Genomic DNA, 19,412 nt, shown 5'->3' with positions numbered 1-19,412 from the left:
GTCAGTCTTGCAATTAAGATCCCCTCTGCCTAGATTAATATTGTATAAATTGACATCAATTTAAATTCTCCTTCCACAAATCTAAATTTTTACAGCCAGACCACTTGACAAACTTTCCATTTACAGTTTGGCTTCACCAGAAGTCCAAGCTCAAGACTGAGCTCTTCGATGCCATGAAATCTGCCTCTTTCAGACTAACGTAAGTAAGGAGATTTTTTTTTTTTGCTGACGACATATGAAGATAAAACAAGATTCATTTGTTTTTCATGTCAGTGTTGTATCTGTTTTCTCTTCTTTCCTTCCTTCAAGGAGAACTAGCAACACTCGTACTTCCAGCACTATAGTAGACCCTGGGAAAGCCAAGCAGCACGACTGCTTCTGCCATTGCAGTTCTACAGCAAGCATGGAAGGATCAAAATAAAAATACCAAACAAATCCACTGCCAGTCTTGCTAGAAAAGTCCTAACAAACTCTCCTACCACTTCCAAGCATTCTTGGCCATCCTGTCAAGTAATTACTTGTGCTTCCCAGTCAGTCCTGTGCACAGGTGGAAGTACCTTCCTGCTCCAGAGGTGTTGCCCCTGAATAACGTATTTCAGGAAAAGCAAAAGCAGTCAAGTACAAGACAGAAATCACAGCTAAGAATAACCAGTGGTGAAACACAAACCCTTAACAATATTAATCAACAATGCATCATAAAAATGCAAGCCTTAGCAGTAGAAAGCGGCATACTAAATGGCTCATAAGAAAGGATTAATATATTCCTGTCATAATGGAATTGAGTGACACACGATTGAGAATTATGGGAATATGTCCTTACTGCTGAAGATAAACTGCTCTCTCTGTTACCTCCCAATTTAATTTGAAGTATGTGTTAGCACTGATAACCCAGCCCTAAGGTGGTGACTGTCAGAATGAAAAGCATTGCAACACTGCAAAAGAATATTCATTTGCAGATTAACTAGGATACATGGCAAAATGATAAAAATGTAAATTAATAATTAAAACTTTACTTATCAGTTTATTATTCCAACACAAAATGCAGAATCTGTTGCTAGTTAGGTTGACGCTTCTCAGCTGAATCCACATATGTTTCTTCTGCTCACTCCTTCAGAAGTACAGTTCCCTCCCTCCAGAAGGATCTTCTACAGAGCAAAGAGTAAGAAGCTCCAGTGTGCAGCAGCTCCCTTTTCCCATACTTACAGAAAAGCTTCTCTTGCCTTAAAACCAAGCTGCAGGCAATGGTTCAGCACACTTCCTATGTGCACCCAGAGGTTCCAGTAGTGTTCTTTATTTCATGAAAGCATTTATTTTAACAATATTAAGTTCAATAATCTTTTTAATTATACTGAAATTCTGACTCAAAAAACCCTACCTGGTGACATATTTCTCCTCAGTACTAATGCCCACTAATGGGAGTACTTGAAAATCCCACATTTTTAAAGCAAAAGATCTAAAAATCCAATTAGACATGTGCTTTGATCAGCTTTTGCCTGCTTCACCAGCAGTTCCAGCTCGAGAGGCACACCAACATGAATTGTAAGGAATGGCCCAGCATGGAATAGCAGGGAGTAATTTGCATGCCAGGACCACTAGAGCGAGACAAAAGAGCCAGCAGGCATAAGAAGAGGAAGCAACAAAAGCCATGACCTTCAATGTTCTTGCATGTCACCATCCAGCTCTGCCAGGGAATCACACACTTGGAAAGCCAGTCCTGCCCCTCTGTGAACATGTGCCAGGCTATGTGGATCCATTTAGCACGAAGTTACTGGCTTTCCTTTGAATAAATATTCCTGATGAAATAGATTTCCCATGGAGGGATTGTTCCTCCTACATTATGCCTTTGCTTTCTGCCCTGAAAGTATACTCATATTTAGCATCCAAAACTGAGACAGTCTAAGAACCAAGGTTAACTGTAACGCATTACACAAAACGTGAAACCCTTACGACCATGGTGGTGGAACAACGGGCGCAGCAAATTCCTCTCACTGCCTACCACTTGTCTCTGGGCTCCTCTACAGCACAAGGCCATTTGTGAGGGCTGTCAGAAGAGCTTCTTCAGGAGCTGGTAAGTTAGTAGATAATAAAAATGATCTAGCAAGCCTACTGCCAGGACTCTGAGAGAACCAAGAAATCTCAATTGCCCTGACCAACCTTCCTGGAGTTGCACCTCTGTCACCAGGACCATCCCTTCCTTCCCACCATGCTTGTCATTGTTCCTCTGACATTGCCCAAAGACATGACCATTCAGTAGTAAGCCTGAAGCTTACTAGGCTGAGCTACCAGCTCCTCCAACCACTTCCTGAAGTTATGGGCATATGCTAGGAAGGAGGTTAGTTTTACTAATTAGGCCAGTTTACTGCAACCTAGTCTCCCAACACACACAAGAACAGTGCTGGGGCACAGCTCATCCCAACACAGATGTCATGAGAGCACGCTGCTCACAGAGGCAGCCCAGCCCAGTGCCCTACAAAGCAGGACACTGCCTGTCCCAGGAAGGAGGCCACAGGACCAACTTACAGAGCACAAGCTCACAGTGTTGCTAGAAGGCATTTCAAGATACGCAGGGAAGAACACAAGTGGGAAGCTACAACCTTTGCTTGGCTTACTATGCTGCAGACATGGCTGTACATATCCTTACTCCAGCAGTAATGAAAGGGTGAGTGTTTTCTCCACCCATACCTTGGAGCTCCCATGTAGCCTGTATCTGACACAAACCCATTTCAAAGAAATTGCAGAAGTGAGTTGGTAATTGGGGTCAGGCACAGGCACACACTTGAGTTTGAATAAATGAGTCAGAATTATCAGTTTTGGTAACCAGCAATTGTTTTCAGCAGTAATTTGCTTTTCCATTGTGCTGGTGATACCCCCTACCTATGTTGAACTGTATGGGTTCAGAGAAGCTCTGTAACACACATCCCTGCTGCCACTGCATGTCAGGCCCATCAGACTCCTGCCCTCAACCTCTGGTCTGCTTTGTGCCTGCCACAACACCATGCTTCAGCTGAGCCACAGAGGTGGAGCGTGCCCTGGCACTGCAGAAGGTCAGAACAGAGATAAAAGTGAGGCAGGAACCAACCCCTCCTTCCTGACAGCCAATTGCTTTGGTCCACTTGAACAGGAACTCATCTTTGCACCCTCTGTTCTGGATCAACACCCTTCACGAGAAGTTCCAGTCACACTTTGGCCATGAGTACAAAAACGTGGGGTTCTCAGATTCACGTTCACTTACAGCACAACTCCCTTGCGCTGCCTTGCTCGCATATGAGAAAGTGAGGCGCATTTGGGGTGTAAGTGCTCAACTCGCAACTTTGACCTCTCAACCTTGAGTTGTACTCACAGATTATTGGCAGCTTGGGAAGGCAAATCTTCCCTGCTTCCTGCCACCAACCCCTTCTCCCCAAGGACCAAATTACAACAGACAAGGAAAGAAGCAATTAAATAAAATCTGAGTCTTAGTCCCTGAACTTGACAACATTTTCATGTGTCAGAAAACTGCAAACCCATTTGCCAAAGGGCACAGGAACAGATGGGAACTGAAAGGGCTATTACATAAATTAAGCATGTAAACACTGGTTGTCTGCTCAAAGCCCAGCTCCTGTAATTTCCACGAGTGCAGTATTTGATGTGGCCATAGCACCATTCCCACATGCCCTCACTTGAGGAAGATGGGTGTACCTTTTTCCAGCTTGCTACATAACTACATTGCGCTTAAAACTGCCTGCAGCTAGAAAACATGACAAACATGACAGAGCCCTGCTATTTCCAGCAAGGGAGTCAAATGTGAAAAACAGACACCACTTATATTTTTAGGCTATAATTAAAATTTTAAAGTGGTCTCTCTCCTGAACATTTGAACAGATGTAGTGTGCAAGCAACCTACTACCAGCCACAACTTGTGACAGAGCAACATTTTTCATAATTCAGTGCAAAATTAATCTGACAGATGAGCAAGAGGCAAACGAACACCAGAACTTCAGACACAGATATATTTTTACTATGCTTGTTTGACTATGAGGGGGACATAGAAACTTAGAGGTCAGCAGGGGAGAGAAAAGGCAGGAAGAAAAGCATTCCTAGATGCCTTGCAGTGATGACAAGAAGTCCATCTCTTCAAAATGCCTCACTGCAGCTCTTAGTCCTGTGCACTTGTGGGAAACAATCACATATGTTCATCAAGATAGATGGGAAATGTTTTGTTTCCAAGACTGAGATAAAAAAATACCCTTTCAAACATGTTAAGTGGCTTCCATTTCTCCACCTTGCACTGCATGAAGCATTCCTTCCAATGCCCCAGAACTTCACAGGAGCTGAAAAAGATGCTAGATTGAAATCTGAGGCTGCTCTGAGCAAACATATTCATGAAATGCTGTACCAAGGTTTTCTTTTTCAAGGAATTAACATCAGCGATGTCCCACAGGCACCACAGAAAGCATGGAGGTCTAAAAGGGAGGGATCTGGGAGAGCATCAGCCAGCAGCTGCAGCCCCTCACAGAGACAGCTGATGATACCTTCCTGTCTTTGATTTTAAAACTGCAATAAGAGAAGAATGAGCAAAGTGCAGGGACAACATACTTTACAGAGAGGCAATATTTTAATTTACAGCTATGTTAAACATTGGTGCATGAATAAAAACCCAGAATGCATCATGCACATCAGCCTTGATCAACATGTAAAAGCTTTGCTGACATAGTAAGACTATAGAAAGGATACAGTTGTATTGTATGCGCTTTTTTTTTTTCCTTATTTTAGTAAACTTAGATTTGCTGGCAAAACCTCTAGCAGACCTGGACACAGAGGTAAAAGAAAATGAAAAGGGAAAAGGCAGGCCTTTTTTCCACCTGTATTGATCTAGTAAAGCTTTCACTGGCAAAAGCTGTCCAAGCACAACACTATCTAGAGTAAGTCAGGCTTGCTATTCTAGAAAATAGAAAACAGACTTTAAGCACAGGTGTGGCTTCCACCTCAGTCTGGTCTCATGGAGGCAGCACTTTGTATATGAGCTTTCAAAAGGAGCTTTCAAAGCCCCATGTATCTGCACCAGGAGCATTTTCCTGTCAGAAGCACTCCAAAGGACACAGGACTGCCCTCAACAGCCATCCTCACAAGCAGAGAGCACACCTGCAGGGGGCTGCAGAGGTGTTACTTGGGCTGAGTGCTGGGAATCGGGTTGTGCCTCCTATCTAGTTTGCACTATGGTCGATTCCAAGCCTATAGGGGACTGCAACCCTCAGATCATATAAGCTCAAGAAATCTACCTTACCACTCCAGTTTTATTTCTGAACGTGCCACTAGCCTGGTGGGAAACCATTAAACAAATCCTGGCACACATACCCTTCCTGACCATGTCTCAGTGTCACTAGCATTGACCTACTTTGTGGACCATTCTGAAGCCTTCTGATTAAAGTGTTACTGCTCCAGAAGTAGATTTGGACCCAAATTCTCCAAGATTTCCAGAAACACTGCTCCTAACTCACTCCCAGTGACAGCTTCAACTGCAACAGACAGCAGGAAAGCACAGACTCACCATTAACCAACATATAACACACATGACTTGACACTCAGCAGTGTTTCCAGGCCCCCAAAATGCTGGAAAAGTACACCAGGCATAAACCATTCAACCATTCTGGCAAGGTAGGAGTGGCTGAGGTACAATCTGATGACGAGAGATCCCCTCACAGCTGGAATGGGAGCCTGAAATAAATCTCTTGGTCACATCCCAATGAATGCAGAAACAAGCAAAAGGTCTGAAGAGTACAAAAAAAAAAAAAAAAAAAAAAAAAAAAAAAAAAAAAAAAAAAAAAAAAAAAAACCCCACACTAAAATGAAGGGGGGAAAAGCCTCTGTAAAGACTGGCAGTGGGAAAAAAACCCAGCTAGTTTGGACATATAAGAATTATAGCCTGTTTCCCTTGGTGCCCAGGCACACTGGGGGGAATGAGACACATTTCTAGCTGCACAAAGAGTTCTTACAGTACTGTGTTACCACTCTGGCTATAGCATTCTGGAGATGGATGAGGCTGTAAGGCACTGACATTATACTGATGTATGGACTTCAGGCATTACTAATCATTTAGACACAATAGCCCCGTGTATATATTTTGTTTTGCATCCTCTGGAAATATTCTCCTTTCTGTGCTCTGGAAGTTTTTCTTAAAAAGTGTTCAGGAAACAGGCACAGAATGGGGAAAAGACTCACCAGCAATACTGATGTGTTCTGGGGAGAAGAGAAAGAAAAAAGGAAACAAAAAACAAACCACAAAAAAACCACAAGCTGACTCAAGACAGCCAAATATGAAGACAATTTTAATTAAATCACGTCTGTCTTATATCATCTATTTCAGCTAATTTAGCATCTCAAACGAGTTTTATCTCAAAATAGTTAATAGCTCTAGAAGCCCCAACCTTTTCCCAGTTTTTTTCTTTAATGCAATTACATTTTTACTGCTGCACCAGAAATAATAATAACCTTTTCTGCATGAGACAGAGAAGCTCTACAGCAGGACAAGAAAGCTTTGATCCTGTTGATGATCTGCATGCTGATGGTTACATACAGCTTGTCTGTCAATGTAATTTCTACTGAAACTATTGAAAATAGGCAGCATCCCTCTCAATACTTCAAGCATGCACCTCTATAGGAAAAAGATCTTCCATTCTCTTGACTGCAGAAAGCACAAATAAGTGGGAAAACAGACAAGCAAAGCTGTTGTTAGGCTGTATATTGGTCTGTAGGAAGACACAGAGGGACAAATTCTGCTCTTCATTACAGTACCTTTGATCCAGAATTGATCTTGTCAGTGGAACTGACCCATATTTACAAGGGAGAAAGAGTTCAGGGCTCCACCCAAGCCTGCAACCCTATATTTCTACATCCAAGGGGATGTATGCCCTTTGTGCAACCCAAAATCCTCTGCTCTAGCACAGTAGACCTGACCCAGTACCCACTAAAATCAACTGAAAAGCAGCCACGGTCTCCTCCAGTCCATCATGCAGACCTCATGCCATCCACCCACTAGCAAAGTCAAACCACGCAGTGTATACCTTTCAGGAAAACAAAAAAAAAAAAGTAAAATCTTATGGCTTGCCCAAAACACAACCCCAAACCCAAGAGCCTAGCAGGGAGCCATGTTCACTCTGAGCTTCCCTAACCTTGCCACAAAGGACAAGCAAGACCGATTTGGGAAGAGAAGGAATGTGGAGAGGCAGAGATTATCTGGCACAGTCCAAAGGATTGCCAGTGCCATGGTGGCAGGAACTCTGCACAATGCCCAGCTGACTGATCCTGTAACAGTTAATAAATCCAGCAAGAGGGACACTGCAATGCCTGGGAGTGCACGTGTCCACAGTCACCCTTGCAGTCCATCACACTCTGGTGTATTACCCCAATGATTAGCAATTACTTCATCTTCATAATTATGTGCACACATACATGTGCTTAATTCTAAAGATAAAACACTCATCACCATCTGGAAACTCAAATGTATTTTAGAAGTTAATCAAGACCAAAATACACAATCAAGACAGGCTTTATCGTTTTGTATTTATGACCCCAACTGACACATTTTATTAATCACCAAGTGTTTAAAAAGTGTTAAGGCCCTCCTCCTCAGTTACTATAAATTTCCTGCTACCACTTCCAACACAGGCTGTAAAAATACAGATTACTAGAAGGACATATTCGGCTCCTGGTACCCACCAGTGTGGGTGCAGAATGTGCTATTCCGTGTCAGGTCACTTCAGATAATGCAGACATTTTTGCTCTGCCTGCATACCCGTCAGCTTTAAAGCACTATAATGCAAATAGTCTTTAAAAGGATTTTAACTACCTAAAGCTCTTTGTTTTAAGACAAGGTATTACAGTAAAGATCATCCGTGAGATCCACTTACAGTCACCTTATTAATTATATGGCTACCTTGCCTAATTCAAAATCCCTACAAGCTATCAATTTTAAAGTTTTTGATTCCTTTATACAATCATTTATCAGCCAAAAAAGTATGAAAATGACTAGCTACAATGTCATTTATTAAATTAATTCAGAAGGTATTACTCTAAGGCTCTTGAAGCCCACCTTTTTATCACCTACAAAATGTATCTTGAGTGTCCATGTCTTAAAAATTAATAAAAGGGAAAAAAAAAAAAAAGAATCCCACAGTTCTCTGCTTTTTACAGAGTACAATGTGTTCAGGAAGTGGACTGAAACTCAACAAAGCCTTTTATTCCTTGTGGATTATATACGTGCACTCTGCAATTAAAATCTATGTCTCCTACCACTCCGCCAAATCACATAAAAAGAGACAATCTTTTGATATTAAGATGACTAAGGAGGGCATCTTTTAGCCTGAGACAATGCTCAAAGCAGCAGCAGCAGTTCCTCTGCAGATTGAGCACAGCTGAGGAGGAGATCCTGCTCGTTTACCTCCTGGAGAGGAGAGAGAAAGAAGGGCCTGATCCTGCAAAACCACACATTGATCACTTTACTCACATCCTTGAAACCAAGGCTGCCTCTCCCTGCCAAAGGAAGAGCAGACAACACTTACAGGATGTGAGCATTTCACACGATGCAGTCCACCTACCTCCATGACATGTGCTGGATACAGCTACCACCTCCCAAACCCCCAGAATCACAGTGCTGTGAGAAATTCTGCTCGATTGCATTGTTTGTATTTTCCATTTCCCCCAGCACTTTCTTTTACGTTTCTTCATAGGAGTGTGAAGCCATCACAGCAGTGATTGATAGTAATGGAGCAAAGTCATCCCTCAGTGTCTACAGCCTGGCACAAACAAGATGAAGGCTACCTTGAAGAGGCACTCTTACTGTTTAAATTGATACCCTGACAAACTATAAAAATCCTTGCTCTTCTACAGCCTACAAAGAATTAACAAAATCATTCCTCTCTCAACCTGGATGTTTCCAAATGTGTAAGTTGAGAAAGAGTAGCAGAAATGAGAAACCACACTTACCACTTATTTCACTTAGTAAAATAACAAAGGCACCTATGTGGAACACGTGGCACTTCTGGGATTTCTTTTAATATCAAAGAACTTCATACTCCTTACAGCAACCTTGTTAGAAGAAAAAGGTTTGCACTTCAGAAATCACTGCATTTGGATTACCTGGGACAACAACTACAGATTTAGTAGAGGGTGGGAAGACAGGTGAGTTCATGTGCGTGTTCACACACGTGTGTGTGTAGCCCTCTTTTTTTCAGTCAGCATTTTATAAGTGCTTATACTCAGCTTTTTTAATGCACAGATTCAAATTTGTCAAGGGAAAAGACATTAAATACTCAGTTTCCAAATCTAGCCTCAATGTCAGTCGTGCATTCTAATGAACATTTTCCTTCAAATGTTCCAGTGGCAGCCATCTAATTTTATTTCTTTTAAATAGCATCCCCTTCTGATGCTTGTAACCTAAATGTTAATGCCTCATTCAGGACCTCATCTCTAATGTGTAAAATTAATATGACCAGAAGGAAAGCTGTCATCTGTTTTCATTGCCAAAACTGGGCACAGTGTAAAAAGCAACCAAAAAAAGCATTACTATTTTAAAATAACTCTGAAAACCCTGGATATTTAAATGTTAAATGCATAAGGCAGTGAATTTTCTTTATACAAGGAAGCCTTCCTTGTATCCCATGGACACAAAGCTTCCTTGCTGCAAATTAACACATGCTTGTGCTACACCTACTTATACCATGCTGTTACCCAAAGTCCTGTTAGCATATCACAGAAATGAGAGTCCTGTCATCCACTGTGGCTCTCTGAGGCTTGCTGCCACAGAGCTTTTCAATCTCTGAGTTCCTAGAGTGGAACCAGTAAAACACACATCTTCCAGAGACATTCCTGCAGTTCCCATGTTCTGTCCGAGGGGCTCCCCTACCAGCCTGCAGGGATCAGACATCACAGAAAGGGCAGAGCAGAGGATCAGACATCACAGAAAGGGCAGAGCACAGGATGCACACTGCTACGGGATAGTCAGCACCCTCATTCCTTTATTCCTTATGGATAAGTGCTCCTAACCTGTGCACAGGTTGCCTTCCATTAGGTAATTCCTAGTGATGCTACAGGTGTTGTGACAGCCCCAGAGGACACTGGGGAGGGAGCCGAAATCTAACACAGGCCATTCATATGGAAACCTACAATTTCAGCTTCACAGAAGGGAATGGATCTATTCCAGACAATTTCCCCAACAGCTAACTCCTTATAAAGGAGCATGTGGAGAGGGCAAGAAAACAAACCACATTCATTGATCAGCATTAAATGAAAAGTGGAGGATGAAAACGTTACACAAGAGAAGTGACCCAGAGTCCAAGCATATATGCGGTAAAATTTTGGTTTATCCATGAAACCTTAGTTTCAGGTGCCAAGCAATTACATGACAGGGGGAACATGCTGCATCCTTTGCTGATTTAAAATTGAAATCCAAGAAAATCCCTGTGTCTGGAGGCATTAACTGAAGATAATTAGGAACTGAATTCTTTCACTGTTCACAGCAGTCTCCGGTGGTCTCACCTTCTAGTTAAGAGCACGAGGCTTGTGCCAGAAACCCCACTCTGTCACATGCAAGCATTCTGCCCGTAACAAAAGGACAATATCTATAACCTGGGTACTGAAACGCAAATAATAAGGAATCAACTGAACTCAGTTGGAATTGTGACCTCATCCCTGTAGCTCTGAATGAGCTACAGGGAACAGGAACATCCAACAAAACACGAACATGCTTTGAAATGTTATCCTTGTAAGATAGTAGGTGGCTGCTGAATCTAAGTAACCCACCACAGGTACATCTTCGTCTTTATCCTGGACACACCAGGTCTACAGAAGTACATCATTCCTGAACTTAATCTCATTCCTTTAATGTCAATGGGAAAACTCCTTCTCTTTTCATTGATTTCAACTGGGCCCTTCATCCATGCATCTTATGCTTCATTTAATGTATGTTGGCACTTCAACAAGTCACACACCGAACTCAAACGTTTGCTTTGAACAGCACAAACAATCAGAAAGAAAAACCATCAGATTCAAATCATTGTGTCTGCCATCCCAGTCCTTAACTCCCTCAGGATCAACTCAGAGTTGATACATAATACATATGCATCAGCCCAAAAGGCTTGAGAGAAAAAATTGTGCTGAAATGACATTCACACAAGGACAACTGCAGCAGCTTTGTCAGGCAGAATCTGATGTAGTACACTTGGCAACAGAGTCAAACAAAATACAGTAGTGCTGGCTTTGGAAAAAGTAACATGAATCTAATTTCTTCCAATTGTCTGAATCACTTTTAGAGTTAATTACATGGTACAATACAAGATAAACTACCTGCCACTTCTGAAAAGTAATGGAAGCAAGTTTAGAATTCAGAAAGATGCTCATACTTCTGAATATGAATTAAAAATGAGTTACTAGTTACACCCAATCAATGGTATAAGTTGTTCATAAAAAGCACCGGGCATTTCGGCTCTATATGCTATTTTGCTAAGTTCAAGACAAAGTTTCTCTGCACACTGACTTTATCTCTGAAAAAGTTACTTAAGCTAAGTCATGACACTTTATATCTGTTAATAGTGTCAGTGCTCTGAAAGTTAGGACATACTTTCCCAATATTGATACAGAGTAATAATAATAAAAAAAAAACTTATAGAAAGCTACACAGTGGAAAATGTAACAGTGGAGTAATAAATATTCTGATAAGCTAAAATGTAATAAGACATGACTGCAACATAATTACCCGGGTAATTTTTGCTTGAACACATTCAGAGACATATTTTTATTTCTTTAGTTCAGCAAGCTGTTGTTGCAAAAACCTACATTCATTTGCACTGCAATAGAAAAAGTTGCTCTTCTAATAAGATTAATATTCACTAACCAGGAAGATTTTCTCTAGATTGAAAGAGCAGCTTAACTCTCAACTCAAAGCAGTTCCAGACTACCAGTCTCTCTGAGAAGAGTGACCAGAGTAGGTTTGCTCACACTGATGACAGTTCCATGGAAATCTATGAAAAGCTTTTTTGGGGACACCAACAAACAGATACAGCACACGGCAGGGTTTCTAGAGGATGGATTTCATTGCATGCAATTAAATGAGGGCCAGTTTCTTGTGGCTGTGAAATTTCTCTGTATCCCAAACAGAATAATTTAAAACTAGTATACAGGGTCCATCAAAGGAATGCCACACACCCAACTGCCTTGCAGATCTCATTCTCCTTTGTAAGCAAGAGAGAAAGCGAGGATCAATTGCAAGATGGGAGACTGCTGCATTGATTTTCAAACAGAATCTGCCATCAAAACCAATGGTGAGCTTGTCTTCAGACATAAGGAAAAACACTCCTGTAGTCTGAGTTGTTCTGATATTTGAGCAAAGGCAGACATCAGCTATCAGCCATACCATGTTGCATATGTAACTGAGATGATCATGGAATGAGGCAAGTCTGACCTTCATCAGCATCCAGGGGAGAGAAGTGCAAGTCTAAAACAGGAGATGGAAAATGCAGCAAAAAAAATGCAAGTGGGAGGGATGGGAAGGGAATCAGGTTCAGAATAAGTCAGTTTCATAAACCTGTCTGAGGTAAGACAAAGATAGTATTAATTATCCTGCCTCTGTGAGGAATTTTACACCCTGGGGGATCCTAACACACCACCAGTGTGACCCCCAGCCCGGCAGAGCAGCTCCTGCCTCCACTGGGTGACTCACAATCCCCCGTTCGCTGCAGCTGGGAAGCCTACAGAACAAAGTAAACACATCTGTGAAAGTGTAGGCAGGCTAAAGACCAGTGAGCAAACTGATTTCACGGGAAATGCAGCAGATAAAACTGTGTTGGGCTGTCAAATATAACCCCAAGACTGACCTATTTCACACAGACAGAAGTTCCGGGAGCATGGAGCAATAATAAGCTTGCACTCAGTTATCTAGATAGCACACGGCAGGAGAGTGAAGGGGAAACATATTTTGAGCAAAAGAGACAGGGAAAATCAGCTATATATTGCTGTATCTCCAGCTATAGCTAACAGTACAGCATGGGTTTTTTCAGAAAAGGCTAGATAGGCAATGGGAAAACACATTAAAATCCCCTCTACCACTTCTTCCCTCAGGAACAAACATAGCCTCTGACAAGCCACAACAGCCAGGATCATCTCCAAAGTTTTCTTTACAATGGTCCTGAGCACTGGAGAGCTGCACAATTCACCTTCCTTCAACAACTGGCTGGGGAACCTAACTTGGGAGGGTGGGCTCCCAGCACTTCAGCAATCTCTGACAAAACTCACACAATGCAAAGATGCAATAACCAAACAGTACATTTACAGCTGGCTTCCCAACAAAGAATGGGAACACAGCCAAAAAGAGAAGAAACAGTAAAAACCACCCGATTTCCTTCCAGCATGAATGCGTTGGTATTTAAGATATGGAACAAGGGATACATCATACTCTTTTGCAAAGATAAGGCTAAGCTCATCTTCCCAGCTTCAGGCACTGGGTGTGTTTGTGTTGTTTGGGTTTTCTGCTTGTCTTTTTTAATACAAGGTTTCTGTTAACTACAGAACTTTCTTACTTTTTCACCCCAAAGAAAAAAAAAGCTATCAGCAGAAATTTGTGTCTCACACTTCTAACAAGAGTTCCATATTCAGATCTCCTAAAATGGAAAATCCCCGCTAACAGATAAAGATTTAAAACCCAGAGGGGGTTGGACTCATCATCTGGTGGCCTTCTAGCATCTTTCACCTTCACTTTCACCTGAAACAGATGAGAAAGTTTTGTAAGCAGCCTCCTGAAATTCACTGAGAGAACTCTGGGGCTCAAGAAACTGACAGTAAGGACCTGACACTTCTTGTTGAGGACTTATCTGAAAACCTTATTTTCTCTCCAAAAGGTTTGGGTGGGAATTTTTCATCTAATTCTGATTGCAAAGTGCCTCTGCAGAGAGCATGGTAAGCTACCAACAACAGTGACACTGCCAAGCCAGAGATGAGAGACAGCTCCCTCCTGCAGCCATCCAAAGACATGCTTCAGTGAAGACCAACTAGAATTTAGAACACCCTCCAACAACAAAAAGGACAGTAACCAAGATTTTGAAAGCGCTTAACGCCTCCAGTCCTGACATACACTCTGCCCAGGATCTGGCTCCAGTGAATGGTGACACACAAGAAAGGTTATGAGCACATGTTACAAAAAAAAAGATTTAATTCCTAAAAATGATCCACTACCCAATGTATACCACATTCACAGGTCTACCACCTCCCTCCCTCCTGACCCCTCAGGAACTCTACTTTTATCTGTCACTTGCATTACCAGGATGGCAACACGTGCAATGGCATAACAGACACCTGGGAGAGCAGCTGTCTGAGCCTTACAAACCATGTGTAACCCAAACTGGGACACTCTGTGCAGGACTAGAGTAGAGCTCAAGAGCTTCCCTGCAACTACTGCTATGGAGACAGCCCACCAAAAGAAAAAAAAAATCAGAATAAGTTATGATAAAAAAGGCACAATAAAGTTGTGATCTATTTATTTCCACTCACACTAACAACCTAGATATGTGTCACACAGAAAATGGGTGCACATTATCCTCCCGGTGATTTCACAGCATCGCATTCTCTCCTCAGAGTTTATGCTAAATCCATTGAACTGCACTAAAATCTGAGCCTATTTATAGCCTCACAATACAATGAACATAAAGCCATAATCTCCAACAGTTAACTATAGGGCATATCGAGAATTCTTAAAATATTATTTTTCTACATTCAAAACTTCACAGAAGAATATTTAGCCTTACCTACTGCATGCTAAGCTTGTGTTCCAGCAGTATAATTCATCTGAAACAATGGGAAATAACAAGTCTTGGCCAAATTTTCTGAATATGTGTGCAATCTATATTATCTGTGGAACTCCACCAATTAAAATATCACACTTTTATTAAATTGGTTACAACCCATAATTCTGCATGGCGCCTTGAAGACCAGAAATAAAACCTTCTCCAGGTCTGCTAAGGATTGAGTATGCCTTGTGAAACCAGTAAGCACGGGGCAGACACAGTAGGAAAGAGAATAAATATGCTAATTTTTCCAAGAAGTTGGCAGGTATTAACACAGATGGGCACCATACAAGAACACATTCATCAAGCAAATTATACCAACTCTGGAGGAGCAGGCAGCTGATAAAAAACACCAAACAGGACTTGGCTTCACCACACAACAACAGATCTACTGATTCCTAATTCTATCAGTGCACCAAGCCTCTACCATTTGATGAAAAACTCTCCAAAAACTTTAAGGAAAAATCACTCATCTAATCATTTAGGTTGGAAAAGACCTCTGAGACTGCGTCCAACCACTAACCCAGCACTGTCAAGTCCACCACTAAACTATGTCTCTAAGTGCCACATACACATACGGCAACTATGGGAGCCACAAACAGGGAAAGAAAGAGTCGATCTGAATAGATCCTTTTTTCTTTTTACTAGACTGCAATTCCCTTACCAGCTACAGCTATATGCCTGTAGCCAGGACGCTCGAGAGCTGGCAGTAGACAATAACAGGTACGGCCGGGAAGACTCGCCTGCTGAGGAGTGTGGCCAGGCTGCCAGCCACAGCTGTTGGCCCACTACGAGGTATCATTCCCTCTTACCAGCCTCGCTCCTCTGCTCAGCTGTCAGATCCCTCCAAAAAAACACTGCAAGTGCAATTCCCACGTCATTTCTCAGGCAGAAAGAGGAAAAAGTGAGACAGATCAATTTTTTTTTTTTTTTTTGCCATGCTGGACAAATTTCACCAAGCTGCACAAAGCATCCACGAGGCGTCTGTGCGCACAGCTGAGACCGCATGAAGTTTTCACAGCCCAAGGCCACCTTTTTGTGAATCAGTAGCGGATCTACGTGGGACTTCCCTGGGAGCCAGCATCTACTGCCCCCGGTACAGGTCCATCCCTAGGATGAGGGAAACCGAAAAGCTGAAGTGGCATTAGGTACCCGGGAGCGTGGATCCCTGCACGGCGCTCCGTCGCCTGCGTCCCTGCGGACACCCGTGCCCAGCCAGCGGCTCCACCCGGAGCTCCTCGGCCTCCCGAACACCGGGACACGGCAGGACCGGGTCGGGCAGCCGCCCCCGCCGCTCCGGACAACTCGGGCGAGCCGGCGCGGAGCCGCCGCCAGCGGCAGCGGGTGCCCTTGCCTGGGCGCGGTGTCCCTGACCGCGACTTTTGGCTTCCAAAAACGAAAAGCTGGGAAGACCCAGACCCGCGACCCCCGACGGGAGAGGGGAGCAGGGGTCCCGCTCCCGGCGAGAGGGACCCGCGGGGACCGGGCAGCTCCCGGCGCCCATCAGCCACGCCGCGCTCGCCAGACGCTGTCGTCTGCCGTCCCCCTTCACCAAACGCACGACATAAAGCGGAAAATAACAAAATTCTTAACCAAACCAACTTTCCTCCCTCCCGCGGTAAGTTTCCTGCGAGGGGCGAGGCGACCTTCCCGCAGCCGCCGCCGCCGCCGAGCCCCGCGCCTGCCGCAGCGGCGCCGGGAGCCGAGGGCAGCCGGCGAGGGCTCCCGGGGCGGCCGCCACCTGCGCCGGCGGAGAGAGGAGAGGGCGCTGCCCTCGGCGGGGCCGGCGGTGCCGGTGATGCCGGTGCGGTTGCGGTGCCCTACCTGGGTGCAACATACTTTGGAAATAGAAGATGACGAGGATGAAGGAACCCACGGAAGTCACCAGGACCATCCTGCACACCCGGTTCATCCTCATTACTTCCAGCACCGCCGGCTTCATGGCGTTGTCCGGCGGCGCAGAGAGGGCGGCGGAGCGCGCAGGGCTGGCGCTGGGAGCAGCTCCGCGCCCGCCCCGCGCCGAGGAGCCGCCGCCGGAGGATGCCCGGGCGCCCGCGCCCCGCGCCGGGGGGCGTTAATGCCGCGCTGGGCGTGACCACGCGGCGCGCCAGGCGGAGGGGCGCTCTGCGCGCGCGGGGGGGAGGCGGGCCAGGCGGGGAGCCGGGGCGGAGCGCGCCCCCCCCTCGCCAAAGGCAGAGATGGTCCCGCCCGGCGGCGGCGGCGGCGGGCGGAGGCGAGCCGGGCGGCCCCGAAGGGCTGCGGGCCGCGCCCCGGCCCCTCACGGCCCCGGGGGCGTCCGGCGGCTGCCGCCCGAGCGGCCCCGCTGCCCGTGAACTTGGCCATCTCTGGGTCACTCTCGCCCTCTTCAGGGGCGCGGGGTCCGGCAGCCGCCGGCGGGCAGGAGCATCCGTCCTTGCCTGGCTCTGCCCGGCGCCCCGTTCGTGCAGGGAAATTCTCCTCTCCCACTCTCAGTGGTGCCCGTCGCTCCGCTAACCCTAAATGCCTCCTTGCGGGTCTCCCCTCGCGCCGCGGGTTGTGTTACAGCCGGTCCCCGCCGCCGTGTTTTGCCGGTGCCGCGCTGTCCCGGCCGGGAGCTGTTCATTTTGTCAGCGGCGCGAACACCAACTTGAGGCGCACGGAGGCGTCCCGGGAGCAGGCAGTGCCACCTGGCCTGACAGAAATGAAGGGGGCTTCTTTTGTTTTCAGACCCGCGACTTCTAAGTTTTGTGCATTAACTAACACTGCTCGTTTGTCGGTGGAATCAAAAGGTCCTTGCCCCGCGGTCGGCCCGCCGAAGGTGGATCTACCTTTCGGTAGTCGAGAGCAGCACCAGGCGATGAGATACGAGCCCGTACGTGGGAGGAATGCAGAGGAGCTGCGAGCTACAGAACAAAAGGCCTCTGCCGTGCCCCCGTGCTGGGGCTGCTGGGGAGCCGGGGCTGTGAGCGACTGCGGCTCGGCTGAGTCCCGAGCGAGGTTTCCCAAGGCGAAGCACGCGGCACAGCTCCCTAGCTGGGACTATGCTCTTGCTCTGAGCTGCACAGGTGTCGAAAGTACAGTACTGAATGGAAATGTCTTCTTAGCAATATACCATTCACCTTTCTGCGGTGGTAACAGTTCTGTTTGTTCCCCTGACGCACCCAAATACCACTTTGCTATTAGTTTTCTTTTTGCCAAACTGAAGGTCATTATACTGATGCTGATACCATCTTCATGTGTAAAAGAATTTTTTTTCCCTTTCACTTCTCTTTGTTCTTCTGATGAGTTGGGGGGAGGGGTCTTTAAAATGAAAATAGCCCTGACCACTCTGAATCCAAAGCTGAGAAGCAAGTGGAGTAAAACATACTTTAAGCTAAAAAGACCCCTCCCACCCTTGCCCCCTGCTCCTTCAAAAGAGCCATACCCCACAGACAACCCCAAACAAAACAAACAAGCAAACAAACTCCCAGCCAACAAACCCAGAAGGTATGAGTGTTCATTCCCAGTTAATTGTGACAGAAACATGCAAAGCCATCAGTTTCCCATTTCCACTTTGCAAAAGCCAAAGATTTTACCTCAAGTATAAACCAGTAATTAGTTAGGCATTTGCAATGGACTAGATTATTTAGGTTTGGCCTGGAGTTCCTTTTATCAGAAACAAATTCCATTGTTCATTACGGAACGTTTTACACAATCTTTTGCTTACTTTCTCTAGATTGTCTCAATTTTTTCCTTTAGCAGCTTTAATATGCAGTGACCATTTTCTGGTCTTCCTAATGTAAAGGAAGCTTTTTTTTTTTTTTTTGCTTTTTTTTTTTTTTTTAAGTCCAAACTGCAAACACGACAAAAAGGCATTCCATGAAAAGCACTAGACAAAGAGAAGCATTTCTATGTAATGCATCAAAGTGGTGGATCGTTAAGGCAGTCAGCAAAAGTCAACCAGAAGCAGAGCCTGGCATTTCAGCATCCCCTGTCAATACACGTGCTGCAGCACAACAGCAACTGCAGTATTTTAACAGAAAGAACTGGACTGTCTCCAGGAGCCTGGATAAGACATCGAGGACTGAGGGAAAAAGCCTAGAACTCAATACTCAGCCAAGTGACACAAGAGAAATGCTTTATGCTGTTAGAGAAGGTGGACCTTTTTTCACTGTGGCTTAACAATGGTTACCTTTTTTTTTTTTTTTTTTTTTGTGAGCATGATCCTCTAACGGAATGACAGAGAGTTTTAAAGCATTGAGAAGAAAATCACCAGCTGTGTTACCATTTACTTTTAAAAGAACATTATAAAGCAATAGCATCATTATGGACATTGGCAATTAAAAACTCAACATCCACCCAAATGCTTACAGCATCTCTGCAAATTTCCAACTATGACAACCTTCCTGATGAGTCAGGACAATGAAATGCAGCAGCCTATTTTTGAGACAGCCAGTTTTTTGTTTTCCTACAAAAAAGAGCATAACTGAGGTAACATAAGGAAACACAGTTGTCTTTCCAGGTGGGTGCCAAGCTACAGAATAAGTACACGAACAGCTCAGGCACTTCTTCTAAAGTATGCCTCTCTCTGAGTGGCAACTTCAGCAGCTCCAGAGCAGCAGGGAGTCTGGATAGTACTGTGGGTGT

General features: G+C 44.7%; 1 protein-coding gene across 2 annotated transcripts in view; it reads right to left on the bottom strand.

The window, feature by feature from the left end:
- The window catches only part of CHST11 (carbohydrate sulfotransferase 11), a 154,802-nt gene extending 137,906 nt beyond the window's left edge, over positions 1 to 16,896 (bottom strand). The window contains exon 1 of one of the 2 annotated variants that reach the window (XM_068191036.1): positions 16,632 to 16,896. In XM_068191036.1, coding sequence (XP_068047137.1) covers positions 16,632 to 16,749 — 118 coding nt within the window. In that variant the 5' untranslated portion in view covers positions 16,750 to 16,896. The remainder of the gene's footprint in view (positions 1 to 16,631) is intronic. The other variant, XM_068191037.1, reaches the window with a different exon arrangement.
- Between the last annotated feature and the right edge of the window lie 2,516 nt (positions 16,897 to 19,412).

This window comes from Anomalospiza imberbis, chromosome 5, assembly GCF_031753505.1.
Source record: "Anomalospiza imberbis isolate Cuckoo-Finch-1a 21T00152 chromosome 5, ASM3175350v1, whole genome shotgun sequence".
NCBI lineage: Eukaryota > Metazoa > Chordata > Aves > Passeriformes > Viduidae > Anomalospiza > Anomalospiza imberbis.
This window is presented reverse-complemented; position numbering and strand designations above follow the sequence as displayed.